The sequence below is a fragment of the Ailuropoda melanoleuca genome, chromosome 14 (assembly GCF_002007445.2).
Source record: "Ailuropoda melanoleuca isolate Jingjing chromosome 14, ASM200744v2, whole genome shotgun sequence".
NCBI classification, from domain to species: Eukaryota; Metazoa; Chordata; class Mammalia; order Carnivora; family Ursidae; genus Ailuropoda; species Ailuropoda melanoleuca.
This window is the reverse complement of record NC_048231.1, coordinates 27,664,862-27,686,837: the sequence shown is the minus strand read 5'-3', so window position 1 is coordinate 27,686,837 and position 21,976 is coordinate 27,664,862. Positions and strand designations below refer to the sequence as shown.

The 21,976-nt window shown below is 41.0% G+C and overlaps 2 protein-coding genes across 5 annotated transcripts in view; both read right to left on the bottom strand.

Annotated features, from left to right (window-relative positions):
* Positions 1-332: 332 nt before the first annotated feature.
* Positions 333-10,675, bottom strand: LOC117796009 (tetratricopeptide repeat protein 8-like). 2 transcript variants are annotated; one of them, XM_034642636.1, is made up of 5 exons: positions 10,256-10,665; positions 8,728-8,902; positions 8,310-8,432; positions 5,270-5,353; positions 339-3,079 (listed from the first exon to the last, which is right to left on the bottom strand). In XM_034642636.1, exons 1-5 carry the CDS (start codon positions 10,390-10,392, stop codon positions 2,963-2,965), a joined length of 636 nt encoding a protein of 211 aa, XP_034498527.1. In that variant the 5' UTR covers positions 10,393-10,665; the 3' UTR covers positions 339-2,962. The 2 variants fall into 2 exon arrangements, with proteins under 2 accessions (XP_034498528.1, XP_034498527.1); XM_034642637.1 differs by lacking the exon at positions 5,270-5,353 and having other exon boundaries at positions 333-3,079; positions 10,256-10,675.
* Positions 10,676-12,747: 2,072 nt separating this feature from the next.
* The window catches only part of TTC8 (tetratricopeptide repeat domain 8), a 52,365-nt gene continuing 43,136 nt past the window's right edge, over positions 12,748-21,976 (bottom strand). Inside the window, exons 13-16 of one of the 3 annotated variants that reach the window (XM_034642634.1) lie at positions 20,458-20,632; positions 20,040-20,162; positions 16,867-16,950; positions 12,748-14,661 (exon numbers count right to left, since the gene is read on the bottom strand). In XM_034642634.1, coding sequence (XP_034498525.1) covers positions 14,545-14,661; positions 16,867-16,950; positions 20,040-20,162; positions 20,458-20,632 — 499 coding nt within the window. In that variant the 3' untranslated portion in view covers positions 12,748-14,544. The remainder of the gene's footprint in view (positions 14,662-16,866; positions 16,951-20,039; positions 20,163-20,457; positions 20,633-21,976) is intronic. The other 2 variants (XM_034642632.1, XM_034642633.1) reach the window with 2 other exon arrangements.

The window sequence follows — 21,976 nt, the reverse complement described above, 5'->3', positions numbered from 1 at the left end:
TCATGTACGTGGCTGTCCAGTTTTCCCAGCACCATTTGTTAAAGACACTGTCCTTTTCCCATTGCGTATGGTTGACTCCTTNATGGAAGGGGAATGATCACAGTGCGGGAAGTAGAATGGTCCCCAAGGATTATAGTGTGACTTTTATTAATCCTTATTCTTTTTTTTTAAAAAGATTTTATTTATTTATTTGACAGAGAGAGAGGCAGTGAGAGAGGGAACAAAAGCAGGAGGAGTGGGAGAGGGAGAAGCAGGCTTCCTGCTGAGCAGGGAGCCCAATGCGGGGCTTGATCCCAGAACGCTGGGATCATGACTTGAGCCAAAGGCAGACGCTCAGGTGCCCCACTGAGCCACCCAGGCGCCCCTAATCCTTATTCTTTCATCTCAAGAATTTGGCTTTAATATCAGGGACATAAAATCACACCATCTCTCAAAAATGTTTTTAGTCAGCCAAAAATAGGACTAATGCCATCTATGTGGAAGGGTGTAAAACTGCAGTTGTTTTCAAATTGCTAAATCAAATTTTTCCCCTAACATCTGAGCCTAGATAAGCATTTGGGGGAGTCTAGAACATATCCGTGGACCATTCCCATTTATCTATTCCCTAGAACTTAAAAACTATCCTGTAACGGCTTTTCAACTAAACTCCATTTCTGGGTTATTTCCCAATGTTGGGTCCTACCACAGTATTTAGGAAATCTTTGTGGTTTTCCCGAATGCTTAAACTCAACCCCAGTTGAAAGCTCTTGATAGAAATCCCTCATGTTAAGAAAGAGTTAGTGGTGGAAACCACATTAAAAGTGTAATGATGTGCTGTCTTTATGAATTTTCTTATCTCTAGGCCATAAATTATGTTGGGTGCTCTGATGCTGGGACATGCCATTCAGAAATCTAACAGAGCAATGAGTACCATGGTGGACTGGTTCAGATGTGACATATTTGGGAAGGAAGAACTTCCAACCCCAGCAATTACTGTGCTGGCAGTAGTCTTGCCAGATCTTATTTTCAGCAGTGAGAAGCTCAATGATGTTAATTTTGGTCGAACAATTTGTACATGGATTGAATGCCTTTTTAGCCAGGGTAGAAGACAGCGGTTAACCTTCCTTCTGTAGAAGTGCTGGCACCGAAGCCAGTTATGCAGTCCAGAAATAATTTTGTTATGGAGATGTATGTAGCTTCTGCTGCCCGGTGTTCTTTCGTGCTGTCACTCCGCCTGGAGCCGTCCTGACTCATTCTTTGCATTGGTGTTCACATTGAATTAACATAAACTCAAGACAAAAATATCTCCGTATTACCTTAGGAACACTGACTCATTTATTTTTTGCTGTGTTAATATTCCCTTATTATTCAATTTTACTAATGCGTAGAACATTCATTTTAAATGGTAGTAGCTTTATTTACAGGAGAAACACTGAGATGATTTCCCATGAGGGGTAAGAGCACGTCCCAGGGGACCCATGCTGCCTGCATTTGAATCCCAGCTCTGCCACTGACTAGCTTGATAACCCCGAGCAAGTTACTTGACTTCCCTGTGCCTCATTTTTCTCATACGTAAGATGGGAATAACAGCAGCTTATGGGACTGCAGTGGGAATGGAAGGGTGAATCCACATCAGGCGCTTAGAACAGTGCTGGGCACATGCAACACGCCCACAAATGCAACATGCCCAGAAATGCAACATGCCCACAAATGCAACATGCCCACAAATGCAAGCCTTGTTAGCTCTTACTTTAGATCAGCTGAGAGAATGACTCACATTACAAAATTCCAACCTAAATACTCAATACAGTTCTTAGGACATTTGGTCGCGCTTGAGGAAATTCTCCTGAGCTAAAAAGCTAGCACTAGCATATCTTGGAGAAGCGGGAAAAGGCAAAGCACTAGAACAGTGTCTTGGGTTCCAGTCGTGACTGTCCCCACCACTCAGCCATGTGACGCTGGCTTGCTCTGTTCATCTGTGCCGCAAAGACCTTCATCTACGCACCCTCTGAAGCCCCTGCCGGCCTCTGATGGGCCATAATTCCTCGAATTCCCATCTTTTTGCTCTGTCAGCTGAGGAATACTACTGATACAAATCTGACCAGGAACAAGTATCCGTAAAATAGTTTTCATGACATTAGAAACTGAAAAATAACACAGAGGGGTCCCAAAGTCCAAAATCTGCATTTGAGTGGCTTTGTCCCTGTGACACATTTCCTTGTATGAACACATTGATGAGAATTCCACTAAATCTGGGAGAGACGAGTTCAAGAGCCTTTCCGGGATTTTGCAGTGCATGGTCCTGGGATCTGGCCTAACCTTCTTGGGGCTGACTGCAGGTGGGGCTCTGGGCCTGTGGCTCCATTTCTAATCCTCACATTCTTGTGCCGACAACGTGATATTTCATAAACAGCTTCTCAGGAAAATATAAACTTGGTGGTACATCAAGTAAAATGAAAATGATGACTTCATTTCTAAAGTTACTGGACTTCTGAAAAAACTTGTTTTACCTGAGATGCCTAAAATAAAAACTCATGAAAAATGACAGAATGACGGTGCATTACACACTGATTTGTTTTAAAGCATAATATGTAAGAAAATGTATAGTCTCTTACAAAGCATTTGATAAACAGTTTTAAATACAAATTTTAAGCTCTAAAATCTCTAATTGGGATGAATACACACAATTTTAGCCATAAAAGTGCAGTTTTAATGGCAGATTTCAGACCTCTGAAGTTACATGTTAGCTAATGGCCAGCTTAACAACATTAAAAATATGCATTTATAAAAATTTGAGGAAATTCATGAAAATGTTTTAATATTATACAAGTTATTATTATAAAGTTTGCATATAAATTCTTGTGTAAAGTCCCTTACATCCTCTTCACTAATATCAAGCACAGGTTTGTATATGCGAATGTACCAACACACTACTCCCCTTGTGTAATGCCCCCTCATGAGAAGATACTTGGTCTGGGGGACGTCAGAGCATCGCAAAATGCTGCTTTAGCTGTTTGATTAAATGCTGGGTGTCCACATGGTCTGGAAATGCTGCTTCCGACTTCTGAGCAGCAATATAGCTTCTCTGTAGATCCCCAATCTGTAAGAAATGCCAGAGTAAGACCACAGAATGAGACCAGGAAAAATGAGTAAGAAAGTGTAAAAAAAAAAAAAAAAAAAATGTACTATCTGTACACTGTAGAAAATCAAAGGATTTTTAAGGGTAAATTGCTTGATTATGCCACTTTGATTTTAGAAATCTTTCACCTAGGTTACAATTCAATCTTGAAAAATATGAGAAAAATAACCAATTACACAAATAATTTCTGCTCCATTACAGCTGTCTAGTTATGAATTCATAAACCTTGTTTTCTTTTCCTATCATAGGTAGTATTATAAAAATAAAATAACATTTGCATACTACAACAGCCAGCTCTGTTTACCCTTAGGACAACTATTTGTAATGTACCATAAAGACCTATTTTGGCTAAGCCATTATCTTTCAGACAGAAAATTCAAGCAAAAACAATTTTATATAAGATACAATAACATGCTCAGGGAGGTTTTAAACGGAGCTAGCAGAGTAATGTGGGGGAAGATACCTGGCTTTGGAAGTTTATTAAGGGTATCTCTGATTTTCAATAAGGCTGGTGTCAAAGTCCAGTCCCAAAGGAAAGCCCACAGTATCTGGATCCTTCTGAATAGATCTGGATTCATGCATCCATTTATAAAAAGCGAGAGCTTTTTAGTGTGTGCACATACAAAAAACCTAGGTAATTCAATTCCGGCAGGATTTTTTTTGAAACACGTAAATACATATTAAAAACATAAATTTCCTTTTTTAAAACTCACAGCATTTCTTTTTAATATACCATTTTCATTTATGAAAAATCGAGCCTTTTGCTTAGAGAAATATCTCATTTGAGTTATATATTATTAAAATGTGATAAAGTGAAAGAAAGTTATCAAGCCTTTGTGGTTTAAGTAGATGGCAGCAGCAGGCAGTGGAAAATACATGGGCATCATTGGGTGCTGGGTATAAATTCTGACCCCGTCATGGCCATGGGACTCTAGGGGAGTCTTTCAGGCTCGACCAGCCTTGGGTTCCATTAGAATGTAAGCTGCACGAGGCAGAGGTTTTGTTTTATTCCCTGCTAACACCCTCTGTGCCTACCACAGTGCTGGGTAATAGCAGGGGCTTAATAATGAAACATCAGTTGTATGAAAAAATGAGTCAGGAAGGTGAGGGACACCTACGTGACAGGTGCTGGGAGAATCAGAGAGGGTGTGCAGAGCCCCTGGAACAGTGGCTGGCACTTGACAAGCCCTCAAAAATGACAATGTAGGAGTGACAGCTTAGTTTCAAAGCAGAAATGAAAGTGAGGATAGGGGCGCCTGGGAGGCACAGCGGTTGAGCGTCTGCCTTCGGCTCAGGGCGTGATCCCAGCGTTATGGGATCGAGCCCCACGTCAGGCTCCTCTGCTGTGAGCCTGCTTCTTCCTCTCCCACTCCCCCTGCTTGTGTTCCCTCTCTCGCTGGCTGTCTCTATCTCTGTCGAATAAATAAAAATAAAATCTTTAAAAAAAAAAAAAAGAAAGTGAGGATAGCTTCATGTTTGTGCTTTGAAAAATGACATTTTCGTAATGTCTTCTGGTCTATAGAGTCTTTACATCAGCAAACACTTTTAGCCATTTCCTTACCCTTCAAACTCACTTTCTTTGTTAAAGGAAGACTTCTCAGTAGAAGTTAGTTATTATTAGATACTTTCATTTTTTGTTGTTCATATTATTGAAAATGGCATGATTCCTTTTAGCTCTCGGATATTTACTGACTTGTAACACAGTATTAACAGTTGTATTTTTCCCACATTGTTCACAGCTAAGATAGCTTTCACTCCTATCCCTAATCTTGTAACAATTATGCCAGAGCCTTGATGACAACACGGTCTACAACAAAATACAAGATTTCTTTGCTATAAAAGCCAATTGCCAAATCCTTCCTCAACCAGGAGTTACGTAATGAGTATTTTTTCGTGACTAAATGTCACATTTTAAAAATAAAAGAATTCTGCAATTGATAATAATCTATAATGCAATCTGTAATATTAAGTTTAGTCCATAGTCAGTGATAAATTTCTTTAAAACTGTCCCTTGGAAAAGACAGATGTATACAATACTTAAAAAATCATTTCTTTCAAAACATTATTAGAATTTCCTTATTTATCTGTACTTTTTTTAAAACCAGGAAAGAAAAAGAAACAGATCGAATGATGAATTGATAAAGAGAATACCTTATCAGAGACCGTTGCAAAGTTAAAATGTGGCTCGTACATATGGGGTGCTAAAGATGATGCACTTTGTAACAGTGCTCTTGCCTGTATTCAAAAAAAAAAGGGGGGGGAGAAAACCAAAGGTGTGTGAGCACCTGTCAGTACTATATTTGTGATTTGTTTTGTTTTGTTTTGTTAGTAAAAGAATCCTTTACCCAAGATAGGAACTTCATAAATGTGATCCTGTGATAAATACAGATGACATTCCTTGTGAAATATGACTTACTGAAATGCAATTAATATTTACATCTTGCCAAATTAATGATAAAACTGAAAACATGGAAAGAGTAGATTTAAAGTCAAGAACCACAGCTCTTGTAAAGTTTATATTTCAATATGATGCTAAAAAAAAAGTCTTATTAACCTAGTTTTTATTGCTGTTGATTGATTTCTTAAGCTTCTAATTACCTGCTAACACTACAACAACAACAACAAAAAAATAGAAACAAAAACCTGTAGTAAATTTCCAAGCCCCAGGTTCTGTGCTGGAAGACAGTGAGGGGCGCTTACTACACTGCTGACCTCAAAATGAATGCGACTGAAAATGACGAGCTTTCTGTTCTCTCAAAAACCAAAATTTGCATCCCCTGTAGGCTCAAAGGATTGTTAGGACCACAAACTCACCCTTCCAAACTGCTGACCATCCCTCCAATTTGTAACTAAACCCAAAACCTCCATCCATGACCTGTGGACAAATCTGTGTATCTTTTTTTTTTTAATGGAAAATAGCGGTTTGATAGATTTTTGTTGTTGTTGTTGTTTTACAAATAGCTATTTTTCTTTTAAAAGAGATATAATTTTTAATAATAAAATAGAGGTTAGTATGAAAACTTTCACCAAAACCTTTCAAATCAGTTGTATAGTAGAGAAACTGTAGTAAGTCGGAAACAAAATCACCAACATGGGAACAGAGAAAAGCACAAAAGCACTTGTTGCATATGGACACAGGTAAAGTTCCCATTTTAGAGTATGGTTGACCCTTGAACAACAGAGTTTTGAACTGCATGGGTCCACTTAGGCGTGGGTTTTTTTCAATAAATACAGTACTATTAATGTATTTTCTCTTCCTTATGATTTTCTTAATCACATCTTATTTTCTCAAGCTTACTTTCTTGTAGAATATGGTATATAGTACATATGACATAAAATGTGTGTTAACTGTGCACATTCTTGCTAAGGCTTCTAGTCAAGAGTGGGTTCTTAGTAGTTAAGTTTTGGGGGGTTCAAAAGTAATACTTGAATTTTCAACTACATGGGGGGTCAGCACCCCAATTCTATGTTGCTCAAGAGTCCTCTGTAGTTAGTTTTTGTTTACAAAATACAAGCCCATCTTATTTGGGGGAATTTATGAAATAAAGGCAACAGCCAAGGTTCTCTTGTGTTACAAGTTCATCACGGTGCTTAGCAGACCAGGTGGGAGGTGAACACTGTATCTGCAGGTAAAGTTACTTACCTTCCTCGAGTCCCTGTTTCTTCACCTTGAAGTCTGGAATGTAGTACATATCTAGCTTTGAGTGTCACTAGTATTGTATGAGTGTGTTTAGCACTTTAAACTTTTTAAATATAATTTACTAAACATTTCCCGTGTGCTAAGTACGAGGCCACCACGCTCAGTACTCTCCACGCATAATCCACTCATCCTCACAGAACACCTTCCGGTACTGCTCTTACCCCATTTTATATGCTGTCCGTTTGCTTCACAAATACCCAGTATCTACCACATGCCAGCCACCATTTCTGAGCTGAAAATATAGCAGTTAGAAGACAAAGAAGGTCCCTATTTTCATGTGGCTGCCGTGCTACATTCTACATATAAATATGAACGTATCTGATAACATAAGTATTGTGAAGAAAAAAATAGTAGGCAATGTGCCAGTGCCTGAGGGCTCCTGTAGACTGATGTCTGAGCTGACCTTTCTTAGGAGGTGTGATTAAGCGAAGACCCGACTGACGAAAAGAAAAGTCAGTGCAGAATCTGAACGAACATTCCAAAGGCTGTGAGTAGACACAGGCACAGCATATGAGCAGAGCAGTGAGGCAGCTGGTGTGTCCGGAGCCCGAAGTCGGTGTGGAGGGAGAGATGGGGAAAGATGTGGTCTGAGGGGGAGCCAGAGGCCGGGTTACGTGGGACCCTGTAGGCCAAGACCTGAATCCACACTTCATTCCAAGCAAGACTTTGGAGGATGCTGAATGAAGCAGTGATGAAACCATTCTTGTTTTTAAAAAAATCCCTTCCGCTGTTGTGAGGAGGACGTGTTATGGGGTACAATTACTTGCTGATGTAAGTGGAGACAAAAAGACCAGTGAGAAGACTGTTGTCGCAGAGTCCAGGAAAGAGAGGAGGGCAGTCCAGAGAAGGGTGGCAGAGAGAGGCAAGAGTGGCCAGGTCTGGAATGGGGCTTGGAGGTAAAACTGGCAGGGCCTGCCAAACATGATGGGGCATAGGGTGGCACCGAGAGGCAGCCGGGACAGAGAGGTTTTGAGGGTGGCTCCTAGGATTTTGGCTGGAGCACCTAGCTGGTGGGTGGGGGACTGGGAACGGTGCAACAGTTCACTAAGGCAGGGAAGACTAGGGAGGTGTAGATTTGTCCTGATAAAACCAAAGGGTAAGAGAAAACAGAAAGGTTAAGTAACTTGTCCAAGGTCACATCACTAATATGTGACAGAGCTGGGATTCAAATCCAGGCCAGTGAGACTCTCGAGCTCATTTTTCACTGCAGCATGTAGGAGTGCCTGGGTGGCACAGGGGGTTAAGCATCCAACTCTTGATTTTGGCTCAGGTCACGATCTCAGGGTCCTGGGATCAAGCCTAGGCTTCATGCTCAGCGGGGAGTCTGCTTGGGATTCTCTCTCCCTCTGTCCCTTCCCACTCCTGCTCCCTCTCTCTCAAATAAATAAATTTTTAAAAAACAAATAAACTGCAGCATGTAAAGATAGCTACGCCTGACAGCTCTTCTTTGAGGAAAGCAGACTGTGCACTGTGCCACAGTAGTTCACTGACCTGCTCAACGTGGCCCTTCCGCATCTCCAGCACGGCCAGGTTGTTGTAGGCCTCGGCGTGGTGGTTGTTGTTGACCAGAGCGAGCCTGAAACACTGATGGGCCAAGTTCATATCTCCTATACCCTTGAAAAGAAAACCGTGTATTCGCACACAGATCCATTCGCTTCTGCCCCCCATCTCCTCCCTTCTTTCCTCGTGTAAGTCTCTTCTGCTACCAAGCAACAAGTACCGATCACAATCAAGTGTGAATCATGTGGAGTTAACCTGAGGAGTTAACCTGAGAAAATGAGTTCTAGGGTGACTCTTGGAAATCGCTACATTGCTATGGAAGACCATAACCAAACCTGGATCCCCGAACACTTCTTCCAACGGTGGCTACCTTTTCTACACCAGAAATTACATCAGAGAAACAACCTACCACAGCTACGTGGCCCAGGTTGTACCAGACATCAGCTGCCTCTTCTTCGTTTTCAGCCAGAGCGAGGGCACGTTCAAACGAGGTCAGAGTCATATCATACTGCTGGGCATAGAAGCAGCAGAGCCCCAGATTGTTAAAAAGCTGGCAGTTATAAACACCCATCTGCAGGAGTCGCCTTTTCGAAAAAGAGCACACACATTTTGGTGTCAGACCAACCTGATAAATAGTAAGACCTATTTTTTTTTTTACAAAGTTAGAAATGAATGTTTTATAATTTTTAACATCCCCAAAGAATAGACAGTATTATAGGAAATAAAAAAAATGTCCAAGCAAATACAAAAGCATATCTTTTTTAAGGGTACTAGTCATGGGCAATGTGTCCAGAGGCAAGGTGAGAATCAACTTACATAATTTCTTTTCCCCCAAAAAACTCCGTTAGAGAACCAAGATACAAAAGAGTCACTTAGGTAAAACCCACAACATTTTGCTTCATAAAGGTTTGGTGCCAGTCCGTAAACCCCTGAGATCTTCTCATTTGAGGGCTGTGTGTAGGATTTACCTCCAAGTTTTCAGCTAAACCGAATCTTGGTTTTGGTTATCTGTAGTATTTTGTGGTTTACCTGTGTCTACCGACCTTCCGGTGAGTTTCTATGAAGTAAGGCAAGACCATCAGTGCAATCCCTACTTTATCTACTTAGCTCTCATGCTAGAGCTCAAAAAACCCATTTGTTTCTAGGCATCACTAATCCCAAAGGACAAGACAGTTCAAATAAGCAAATGAAAATCCACCTTAGCAGCCCTGAGGAACCCATGACCCATTTTTGGGGTGGGAGAGTAGAGGCTGCTGCCTGTGCCTAAAACAGCATTCATTTTATCATATTTTATGTGGCTGACATCTATTTGGAAAGAACTCTTGTCAGTGGCCAGTTATCTCCTTGTAAATTACCTAAGGGCAGAAGAGGAATCAAGATTTAAAAATTAATCTCAGAAGCCATCCGTAGGATAAAATAAGATTGTGCTCGAAAGAGAACCAGAGACCAGAACTTATTTTAGGCTTTGAAAAATTATTTGGACAAGAGTTGACAATACTTCACAGAACAGGGGAACCTGTTTCAGGTCCTCGTCAGGGCTCGGGAACCTGGCACCCACTGCTCTTTGCAAATCTCGTCAGTATTTCAGCTTCAGGGTCTTTATATGCTACGTGGTGGTATGAAGGGAAGCAGTGATGGGGAGAAGTGTTTCCAGGAACTATTAAACAGTTACTCGTTGGCAACAAAATGGCTAACTCATATAATGGCGTGGCGTTAAAAACTCAATTATCCAGGTATGTTCCTGCAAGATGCCAAATATCTGCACATTTTCAAATGATCAGATGGCACTTGAATGCTCATAAAACCTCTGGGTGCTTGAATGTTTAGTCTCCTACACACATGGCCCATATACTATCTGTCTACATTTTCACTCCATCTTTATTGCTGTTGCGCCGATATTTCACAGGAAAGTTCTACGAAGAGAGTGTAAAGCCCACCTGTAAAACCGGAGCGCTATTTCTGGTTGATCAGAGTAAAAGTGGTTGCTGCCAATGCACGCAATGGCTTCCACATGAGTATTGTCCTGTTTCAAAACTTCTTTGTAGTACTCTGCTGCTGATGAAATATTGTTCATTTCCTATTCTCCATCAAGACAGAAGAGCAATACTTCAGTGGCAAGAAATTATTTTTCTTCTGGCTGATTTATGTTAATTCATTCAACAAATATTGAGAGCCTACCATGTGCCAGACCGTGTTCTCGGCCCTGAGGACACAATATGAACAAAAAGACAAAGCTGCTGTCCTGAAGGAGGGTACACTGGTAAGGAAGGCAAGCAAATGAACAAATAGGTAATATAATGTCAGGCATGTATAACTGATGTGAAGAGAGGCAAGGAGAGGGGCGCCTGGGGTGGCTCAGTCAGTTAAGCACCTGCCTTTAGCTCAGGTCGGATCTCAGGGTCCTGGGATTGAGCCTGCGTCTGGCTCCCTGCTCAGCGGGGAGCCTGCTTCTCCCTCTTCCTCTGCCCCCCCCCAGCTTGGGCTGGCTCTCTTTTTCTCTCTCTCAAATAAATAAAATCTTAAAAAAAAGACACACCAGAGAGCTGATCTCTCTCGCTACCATATGAGTGTATACATGGGTGTCTATCTGCAGACCAGGACAAGGGCCCTCACTAGGAAATGAGTTGGAAAGCACCTTGATCTGAGACTTCCCAGCCTCCAGAATTATGAGAAATAAATTTATGTCCTTTAAGCCTCCCAATTTACAGTATTTTGCTACAGCAGCCTGAGCAGACTAAGATGTTGTCCTTCCAAAGAATAATCTCCACACCGAGGCAGCAACCTGACCGCTGAACCTAATGGCCCTGGGCAGCTGGGTCCCCATGAATATGACTTTTCTGGTTTCCAGGGCAACAACATCCCACAGTGCAAGGCTTCAGTGTCACAGTTGCCAAACTTGGTGTATTAGTCTGCTCGGGCTGCTATACCAAAATACCATAGACTAGGTGGCTTAAACAACAGAACTTTATTTTCCACAGTTTTGGAGGCTGTAAGTCCAAGATCAAGGTGCCAGCATGGTTGGGATCTAGTGAGGACTCTCACTGGCTTACAAAGGGCCACCTTCTCACTGCATCCTCACATGGCAGAGCGAGCACCAGCACACTCTTGGTGTCTCTTCTATTAAGGGCTTAATCCCACCATGAGGGCCCCATGACCACATCTCAACCTAATTATCTCGAAAAGGCCTCATCTCTAAATACCATCACGCTGGGGTTAGGGCTTCAACATACTAATTTGGGACGGACACAATTGCAAAAAGACTCCAGCCTGAATGGGTAATTGCTTCAAGGCTTTCAGTTCTGTAAAATTACCTTGGAATGTTTGTACACTTGATTGATGGGCACATAATTTACGTAATCTTGAGGAATTTTAGACTGAAACTAATTTATGTTTTTGGCAACCTCACATGTAGTTTTTTTAAATGTGTTATTGTAAAATATGTGCTTATGCTAAATAATTTAAACACCGCAAAAGGTTATAAAATGAAAAGTAAAAGTTCCCTCCCCAAATCCAGCCAGAGGTACTGTGAATAGTTTATTTNAATGCGGGGCTTGATCCCAGAACGCTGGGATCATGACTTGAGCCAAAGGCAGACGCTCAGGTGCCCCACTGAGCCACCCAGGCGCCCCTAATCCTTATTCTTTCATCTCAAGAATTTGGCTTTAATATCAGGGACATAAAATCACACCATCTCTCAAAAATGTTTTTAGTCAGCCAAAAATAGGACTAATGCCATCTATGTGGAAGGGTGTAAAACTGCAGTTGTTTTCAAATTGCTAAATCAAATTTTTCCCCTAACATCTGAGCCTAGATAAGCATTTGGGGGAGTCTAGAACATATCCGTGGACCATTCCCATTTATCTATTCCCTAGAACTTAAAAACTATCCTGTAACGGCTTTTCAACTAAACTCCATTTCTGGGTTATTTCCCAATGTTGGGTCCTACCACAGTATTTAGGAAATCTTTGTGGTTTTCCCGAATGCTTAAACTCAACCCCAGTTGAAAGCTCTTGATAGAAATCCCTCATGTTAAGAAAGAGTTAGTGGTGGAAACCACATTAAAAGTGTAATGATGTGCTGTCTTTATGAATTTTCTTATCTCTAGGCCATAAATTATGTTGGGTGCTCTGATGCTGGGACATGCCATTCAGAAATCTAACAGAGCAATGAGTACCATGGTGGACTGGTTCAGATGTGACATATTTGGGAAGGAAGAACTTCCAACCCCAGCAATTACTGTGCTGGCAGTAGTCTTGCCAGATCTTATTTTCAGCAGTGAGAAGCTCAATGATGTTAATTTTGGTCGAACAATTTGTACATGGATTGAATGCCTTTTTAGCCAGGGTAGAAGACAGCGGTTAACCTTCCTTCTGTAGAAGTGTTGGCACCGAAGCCAGTTATGCAGTCCAGAAATAATTTTGTTATGGAGATGTATGTAGCTTCTGCTGCCCGGTGTTCTTTCGTGCTGTCACTCCGCCTGGAGCCGTCCTGACTCATTCTTTGCATTGGTGTTCACATTGAATTAACATAAACTCAAGACAAAAATATCTCCGTATTACCTTAGGAACACTGACTCATTTATTTTTTGCTGTGTTAATATTCCCTTATTATTCAATTTTACTAATGCGTAGAACATTCATTTTAAATGGTAGTAGCTTTATTTACAGGAGAAACACTGAGATGATTTCCCATGAGGGGTAAGAGCACGTCCCAGGGGACCCATGCTGCCTGCATTTGAATCCCAGCTCTGCCACTGACTAGCTTGATAACCCCGAGCAAGTTACTTGACTTCCCTGTGCCTCATTTTTCTCATACGTAAGATGGGAATAACAGCAGCTTATGGGACTGCAGTGGGAATGGAAGGGTGAATCCACATCAGGCGCTTAGAACAGTGCTGGGCACATGCAACACGCCCACAAATGCAACATGCCCAGAAATGCAACATGCCCACAAATGCAACATGCCCACAAATGCAAGCCTTGTTAGCTCTTACTTTAGATCAGCTGAGAGAATGACTCACATTACAAAATTCCAACCTAAATACTCAATACATTTCTTAGGACATTTGGTTGCGCTTGAGGAAATTCTCCTGAGCTAAAAAGCTAGCACTAGCATATCTTGGAGAAGCGGGAAAAGGCAAAGCACTAGAACAGTGTCTTGGGTTCCAGTCGTGACTGTCCCCACCACTCAGCCATGTGACGCTGGCTTGCTCTGTTCATCTGTGCCGCAAAGACCTTCATCTACGCACCCTCTGAAGCCCCTGCCGGCCTCTGATGGGCCATAATTCCTCGAATTCCCATCTTTTTGCTCTGTCAGCTGAGGAATACTACTGATACAAATCTGACCAGGAACAAGTATCCGTAAAATAGTTTTCATGACATTAGAAACTGAAAAATAACACAGAGGGGTCCCAAAGTCCAAAATCTGCATTTGAGTGGCTTTGTCCCTGTGACACATTTCCTTGTATGAACACATTGATGAGAATTCCACTAAATCTGGGAGAGACGAGTTCAAGAGCCTTTCCGGGATTTTGCAGTGCATGGTCCTGGGATCTGGCCTAACCTTCTTGGGGCTGACTGCAGGTGGGGCTCTGGGCCTGTGGCTCCATTTCTAATCCTCATATTCTTGTGCCGACAACGTGATATTTCATAAACAGCTTCTCAGGAAAATATAAACTTGGTGGTACATCAAGTAAAATGAAAATGATGACTTCATTTCTAAAGTTACTGGACTTCTGAAAAAACTTGTTTTACCTGAGATGCCTAAAATAAAAACTCATGAAAAATGACAGAATGACGGTGCATTACACACTGATTTGTTTTAAAGCATAATATGTAAGAAAATGTATAGTCTCTTACAAAGCATTTGATAAACAGTTTTAAATACAAATTTTAAGCTCTAAAATCTCTAATTGGGATGAATACACACAATTTTAGCCATAAAAGTGCAGTTTTAATGGCAGATTTCAGACCTCTGAAGTTACATGTTAGCTAATGGCCAGCTTAACAACATTAAAAATATGCATTTATAAAAATTTGAGGAAATTCATGAAAATGTTTTAATATTATACAAGTTATTATTATAAAGTTTGCATATAAATTCTTGTGTAAAGTCCCTTACATCCTCTTCACTAATATCAAGCACAGGTTTGTATATGCGAATGTACCAACACACTACTCCCCTTGTGTAATGCCCCCTCATGAGAAGATACTTGGTCTGGGGGACGTCAGAGCATCGCAAAATGCTGCTTTAGCTGTTTGATTAAATGCTGGGTGTCCACATGGTCTGGAAATGCTGCTTCCGACTTCTGAGCAGCAATATAGCTTCTCTGTAGATCCCCAATCTGTAAGAAATGCCAGAGTAAGACCACAGAATGAGACCAGGAAAAATGAGTAAGAAAGTGTAAAAAAAAAAAAAAAAAAAAAAAAAAAAAAAAANATGTACTATCTGTACACTGTAGAAAATCAAAGGATTTTTAAGGGTAAATTGCTTGATTATGCCACTTTGATTTTAGAAATCTTTCACCTAGGTTACAATTCAATCTTGAAAAATATGAGAAAAATAACCAATTACACAAATAATTTCTGCTCCATTACAGCTGTCTAGTTATGAATTCATAAACCTTGTTTTCTTTTCCTATCATAGGTAGTATTATAAAAATAAAATAACATTTGCATACTACAACAGCCAGCTCTGTTTACCCTTAGGACAACTATTTGTAATGTACCATAAAGACCTATTTTGGCTAAGCCATTATCTTTCAGACAGAAAATTCAAGCAAAAACAATTTTATATAAGATACAATAACATGCTCAGGGAGGTTTTAAACGGAGCTAGCAGAGTAATGTGGGGGAAGATACCTGGCTTTGGAAGTTTATTAAGGGTATCTCTGATTTTCAATAAGGCTGGTGTCAAAGTCCAGTCCCAAAGGAAAGCCCACAGTATCTGGATCCTTCTGAATAGATCTAGATTCATGCATCCATTTATAAAAAGCGAGAGCTTTTTAGTGTGTGCACATACAAAAAACCTAGGTAATTCAATTCCGGCAGGATTTTTTTTGAAACACGTAAATACATATTAAAAACATAAATTTCCTTTTTTAAAACTCACAGCATTTCTTTTTAATATACCATTTTCATTTATGAAAAATCGAGCCTTTTGCTTAGAGAAATATCTCATTTGAGTTATATATTATTAAAATGTGATAAAGTGAAAGAAAGTTATCAAGCCTTTGTGGTTTAAGTAGATGGCAGCAGCAGGCAGTGGAAAATACATGGGCATCATTGGGTGCTGGGTATAAATTCTGACCCCGTCATGGCCATGGGACTCTAGGGGAGTCTTTCAGGCTCGACCAGCCTTGGGTTCCATTAGAATGTAAGCTGCACGAGGCAGAGGTTTTGTTTTATTCCCTGCTAACACCCTCTGTGCCTACCACAGTGCTGGGTAATAGCAGGGGCTTAATAATGAAACATCAGTTGTATGAAAAAATGAGTCAGGAAGGTGAGGGACACCTACGTGACAGGTGCTGGGAGAATCAGAGAGGGTGTGCAGAGCCCCTGGAACAGTGGCTGGCACTTGACAAGCCCTCAAAAATGACAATGTAGGAGTGACAGCTTAGTTTCAAAGCAGAAATGAAAGTGAGGATAGGGGCGCCTGGGAGGCACAGCGGTTGAGCGTCTGCCTTCGGCTCAGGGCGTGATCCCAGCGTTATGGGATCGAGCCCCACGTCAGGCTCCTCTGCTGTGAGCCTGCTTCTTCCTCTCCCACTCCCCCTGCTTGTGTTCCCTCTCTCGCTGGCTGTCTCTATCTCTGTCGAATAAATAAAAATAAAATCTTTAAAAAAAAAAAAAAGAAAGTGAGGATAGCTTCATGTTTGTGCTTTGAAAAATGACATTTTCGTAATGTCTTCTGGTCTATAGAGTCTTTACATCAGCAAACACTTTTAGCCATTTCCTTACCCTTCAAACTCACTTTCTTTGTTCAAGGAAGACTTCTCAGTAGAAGTTAGTTATTATTAGATACTTTCATTTTTTGTTGTTCATATTATTGAAAATGGCATGATTCCTTTTAGCTCTCGGATATTTACTGACTTGTAACACAGTATTAACAGTTGTATTTTTCCCACATTGTTCACAGCTAAGATAGCTTTCACTCCTATCCCTAATCTTGTAACAATTATGCCAGAGCCTTGATGACAACACGGTCTACAACAAAATACAAGATTTCTTTGCTATAAAAGCCAATTGCCAAATCCTTCCTCAACCAGGAGTTACGTAATGAGTATTTTTTCGTGACTAAATGTCACATTTTAAAAATAAAAGAATTCTGCAATTGATAATAATCTATAATGCAATCTGTAATATTAAGTTTAGTCCATAGTCAGTGATAAATTTCTTTAAAACTGTCCCTTGGAAAAGACAGATGTATACAATACTTAAAAAATCATTTCTTTCAAAACATTATTAGAATTTCCTTATTTATCTGTACTTTTTTTAAAACCAGGAAAGAAAAAGAAACAGATCGAATGATGAATTGATAAAGAGAATACCTTATCAGAGACCGTTGCAAAGTTAAAATGTGGCTCGTACATATGGGGTGCTAAAGATGATGCACTTTGTAACAGTGCTCTTGCCTGTATTCAAAAAAAAAAGGGGGGGGAGAAAACCAAAGGTGTGTGAGCACCTGTCAGTACTATATTTGTGATTTGTTTTGTTTTGTTTTGTTAGTAAAAGAATCCTTTACCCAAGATAGGAACTTCATAAATGTGATCCTGTGATAAATACAGATGACATTCCTTGTGAAATATGACTTACTGAAATGCAATTAATATTTACATCTTGCCAAATTAATGATAAAACTGAAAACATGGAAAGAGTAGATTTAAAGTCAAGAACCACAGCTCTTGTAAAGTTTATATTTCAATATGATGCTAAAAAAAAAGTCTTATTAACCTAGTTTTTATTGCTGTTGATTGATTTCTTAAGCTTCTAATTACCTGCTAACACTACAACAACAACAACAAAAAAATAGAAACAAAAACCTGTAGTAAATTTCCAAGCCCCAGGTTCTGTGCTGGAAGACAGTGAGGGGCGCTTACTACACTGCTGACCTCAAAATGAATGCGACTGAAAATGACGAGCTTTCTGTTCTCTCAAAAACCAAAATTTGCATCCCCTGTAGGCTCAAAGGATTGTTAGGACCACAAACTCACCCTTCCAAACTGCTGACCATCCCTCCAATTTGTAACTAAACCCAAAACCTCCATCCATGACCTGTGGACAAATCTGTGTATCTTTTTTTTTTTAATGGAAAATAGCGGTTTGATAGATTTTTGTTGTTGTTGTTGTTTTACAAATAGCTATTTTTCTTTTAAAAGAGATATAATTTTTAATAATAAAATAGAGGTTAGTATGAAAACTTTCACCAAAACCTTTCAAATCAGTTGTATAGTAGAGAAACTGTAGTAAGTCGGAAACAAAATCACCAACATGGGAACAGAGAAAAGCACAAAAGCACTTGTTGCATATGGACACAGGTAAAGTTCCCATTTTAGAGTATGGTTGACCCTTGAACAACAGAGTTTTGAACTGCATGGGTCCACTTAGGCGTGGGTTTTTTTCAATAAATACAATACTATTAATGTATTTTCTCTTCCTTATGATTTTCTTAATCACATCTTATTTTCTCAAGCTTACTTTCTTGTAGAATATGGTATATAGTACATATGACATAAAATGTGTGTTAACTGTGCACATTCTTGCTAAGGCTTCTAGTCAAGAGTGGGTTCTTAGTAGTTAAGTTTTGGGGGGTTCAAAAGTAATACTTGAATTTTCAACTACATGGGGGGTCAGCACCCCAATTCTATGTTGCTCAAGAGTCCTCTGTAGTTAGTTTTTGTTTACAAAATACAAGCCCATCTTATTTGGGGGAATTTATGAAATAAAGGCAACAGCCAAGGTTCTCTTGTGTTACAAGTTCATCACGGTGCTTAGCAGACCAGGTGGGAGGTGAACACTGTATCTGCAGGTAAAGTTACTTACCTTCCTCGAGTCCCTGTTTCTTCACCTTGAAGTCTGGAATGTAGTACATATCTAGCTTTGAGTGTCACTAGTATTGTATGAGTGTGTTTAGCACTTTAAACTTTTTAAATATAATTTACTAAACATTTCCCGTGTGCTAAGTACGAGGCCACCACGCTCAGTGCTCTCCACGCATAATCCACTCATCCTCACAGAACACCTTCCGGTACTGCTCTTACCCCATTTTATATGCTGTCCGTTTGCTTCACAAATACCCAGTATCTACCACATGCCAGCCACCATTTCTGAGCTGAAAATATAGCAGTTAGAAGACAAAGAAGGTCCCTATTTTCATGTGGCTGCCGTGCTACATTCTACATATAAATATGAACGTATCTGATAACATAAGTATTGTGAAGAAAAAAATAGTAGGCAATGTGCCAGTGCCTGAGGGCTCCTGTAGACTGATGTCTGAGCTGACCTTTCTTAGGAGGTGTGATTAAGCGAAGACCCGACTGACGAAAAGAAAAGTCAGTGCAGAATCTGAACGAACATTCCAAAGGCTGTGAGTAGACACAGGCACAGCATATGAGCAGAGCAGTGAGGCAGCTGGTGTGTCCGGAGCCCGAAGTCGGTGTGGAGGGAGAGATGGGGAAAGATGTGGTCTGAGGGGGAGCCAGAGGCCGGGTTACGTGGGACCCTGTAGGCCAAGACCTGAATCCACACTTCATTCCAAGCAAGACTTTGGAGGATGCTGAATGAAGCAGTGATGAAACCATTCTTGTTTTTAAAAAAATCCCTTCCGCTGTTGTGAGGAGGACGTGTTATGGGGTACAATTACTTGCTGATGTAAGTGGAGACAAAAAGACCAGTGAGAAGACTGTTGTCGCAGAGTCCAGGAAAGAGAGGAGGGCAGTCCAGAGAAGGGTGGCAGAGAGAGGCAAGAGTGGCCAGGTCTGGAATGGGGCTTGGAGGTAAAACTGGCAGGGCCTGCCAAACATGATGGGGCATAGGGTGGCACCGAGAGGCAGCCGGGGCAGAGAGGTTTTGAGGGTGGCTCCTAGGATTTTGGCTGGAGCACCTAGCTGGTGGGTGGGGGACTGGGAACGGTGCAACAGTTCACTAAGGCAGGGAAGACTAGGGAGGTGTAGATTTGTCCTGATAAAACCAAAGGGTAAGAGAAAACAGAAAGGTTAAGTAACTTGTCCAAGGTCACATCACTAATATGTGACAGAGCTGGGATTCAAATCCAGGCCAGTGAGACTCTCGAGCTCATTTTTCAACTGCAGCATGTAGGAGTGCCTGGGTGGCACAGGGGGTTAAGCATCCAACTCTTGATTTTGGCTCAGGTCGCGATCTCAGGGTCCTGGGATCGAGCCTAGGCTTCATGCTCAGCGGGGAGTCTGCTTGGGATTCTCTCTCCCTCTGTCCCTTCCCACTCCTGCTCTCTCTCTCTCAAATAAATAAATTTTTAAAAAACAAATACACTGCAGCATGTAAAGATATCTACGCCTGACAGCTCTTCTTTGAGGAAAGCAGACTGTGCACTGTGCCACAGTAGTTCACTGACCTGCTCGANCCTCTCTCTCAAATAAATAAATTTTTAAAAAACAAATAAACTGCAGCATGTAAAGATAGCTACGCCTGACAGCTCTTCTTTGAGGAAAGCAGACTGTGCACTGTGCCACAGTAGTTCACTGACCTGCTCAACGTGGCCCTTCCGCATCTCCAGCACGGCCAGGTTGTTGTAGGCCTCGGCGTGGTGGTTGTTGTTGACCAGAGCGAGCCTGAAACACTGATGGGCCAAGTTCATATCTCCTATACCCTTGAAAAGAAAACCGTGTATTCGCACACAGATCCATTCGCTTCTGCCCCCCATCTCCTCCCTTCTTTCCTCGTGTAAGTCTCTTCTGCTACCAAGCAACAAGTACCGATCACAATCAAGTGTGAATCATGTGGAGTTAACCTGAGGAGTTAACCTGAGAAAATGAGTTCTAGGGTGACTCTTGGAAATCGCTACATTGCTATGGAAGACCATAACCAAACCTGGATCCCCGAACACTTCTTCCAACGGTGGCTACCTTTTCTACACCAGAAATTACATCAGAGAAACAACCTACCACAGCTACGTGGCCCAGGTTGTACCAGACATCAGCTGCCTCTTCTTCGTTTTCAGCCAGAGCGAGGGCACGTTCAAACGAGGTCAGAGTCATATCATACTGCTGGGCATAGAAGCAGCAGAGCCCCAGATTGTTAAAAAGCTGGCAGTTATAAACACCCATCTGCAGGAGTCGCCTTTTCGAAAAAGAGCACACACATTTTGGTGTCAGACCAACCTGATAAATAGTAAGACCTATTTTTTTTTTTACAAAGTTAGAAATGAATGTTTTATAATTTTTAACATCCCCAAAGAATAGACAGTATTATAGGAAATAAAAAAAATGTCCAAGCAAATACAAAAGCATATCTTTTTTAAGGGTACTAGTCATGGGCAATGTGTCCAGAGGCAAGGTGAGAATCAACTTACATAATTTCTTTTCCCCCAAAAAACTCCGTTAGAGAACCAAGATACAAAAGAGTCACTTAGGTAAAACCCACAACATTTTGCTTCATAAAGGTTTGGTGCCAGTCCGTAAACCCCTGAGATCTTCTCATTTGAGGGCTGTGTGTAGGATTTACCTCCAAGTTTTCAGCGAAACCGAATCTTGGTTTTGGTTATCTGTAGTATTTTGTGGTTTACCTGTGTCTACCGACCTTCCGGTGAGTTTCTATGAAGTAAGGCAAGACCATCAGTGCAATCCCTACTTTATCTACTTAGCTCTCATGCTAGAGCTCAAAAAACCCATTTGTTTCTAGGCATCACTAATCCCAAAGGACAAGACAGTTCAAATAAGCAAATGAAAATCCACCTTAGCAGCCCTGAGGAACCCATGACCCATTTTTGGGGTGGGAGAGTAGAGGCTGCTGCCTGTGCCTAAAACAGCATTCATTTTATCATATTTTATGTGGCTGACATCTATTTGGAAAGAACTCTTGTCAGTGGCCAGTTATCTCCTTGTAAATTACCTAAGGGCAGAAGAGGAATCAAGATTTAAAAATTAATCTCAGAAGCCATCCGTAGGATAAAATAAGATTGTGCTCGAAAGAGAACCAGAGACCAGAACTTATTTTAGGCTTTGAAAAATTATTTGGACAAGAGTTGACAATACTTCACAGAACAGGGGAACCTGTTTCAGGTCCTCGTCAGGGCTCGGGCACCTGGCACCCACTGCTCTTTGCAAATCTCGTCAGTATTTCAGCTTCAGGGTCTTTATATGCTACGTGGTGGTATGAAGGGAAGCAGTGATGGGGAGAAGTGTTTCCAGGAACTATTAAACAGTTACTCGTTGGCAACAAAATGGCTAACTCATATAATGGCGTGGCGTTAAAAACTCAATTATCCAGGTATGTTCCTGCAAGATGCCAAATATCTGCACATTTTCAAATGATCAGATGGCACTTGAATGCTCATAAAACCTCTGGGTGCTTGAATGTTTAGTCTCCTACACACATGGCCCATATACTATCTGTCTACATTTTCACTCCATCTTTATTGCTGTTGCGCCGATATTTCACAGGAAAGTTCTACGAAGAGAGTGT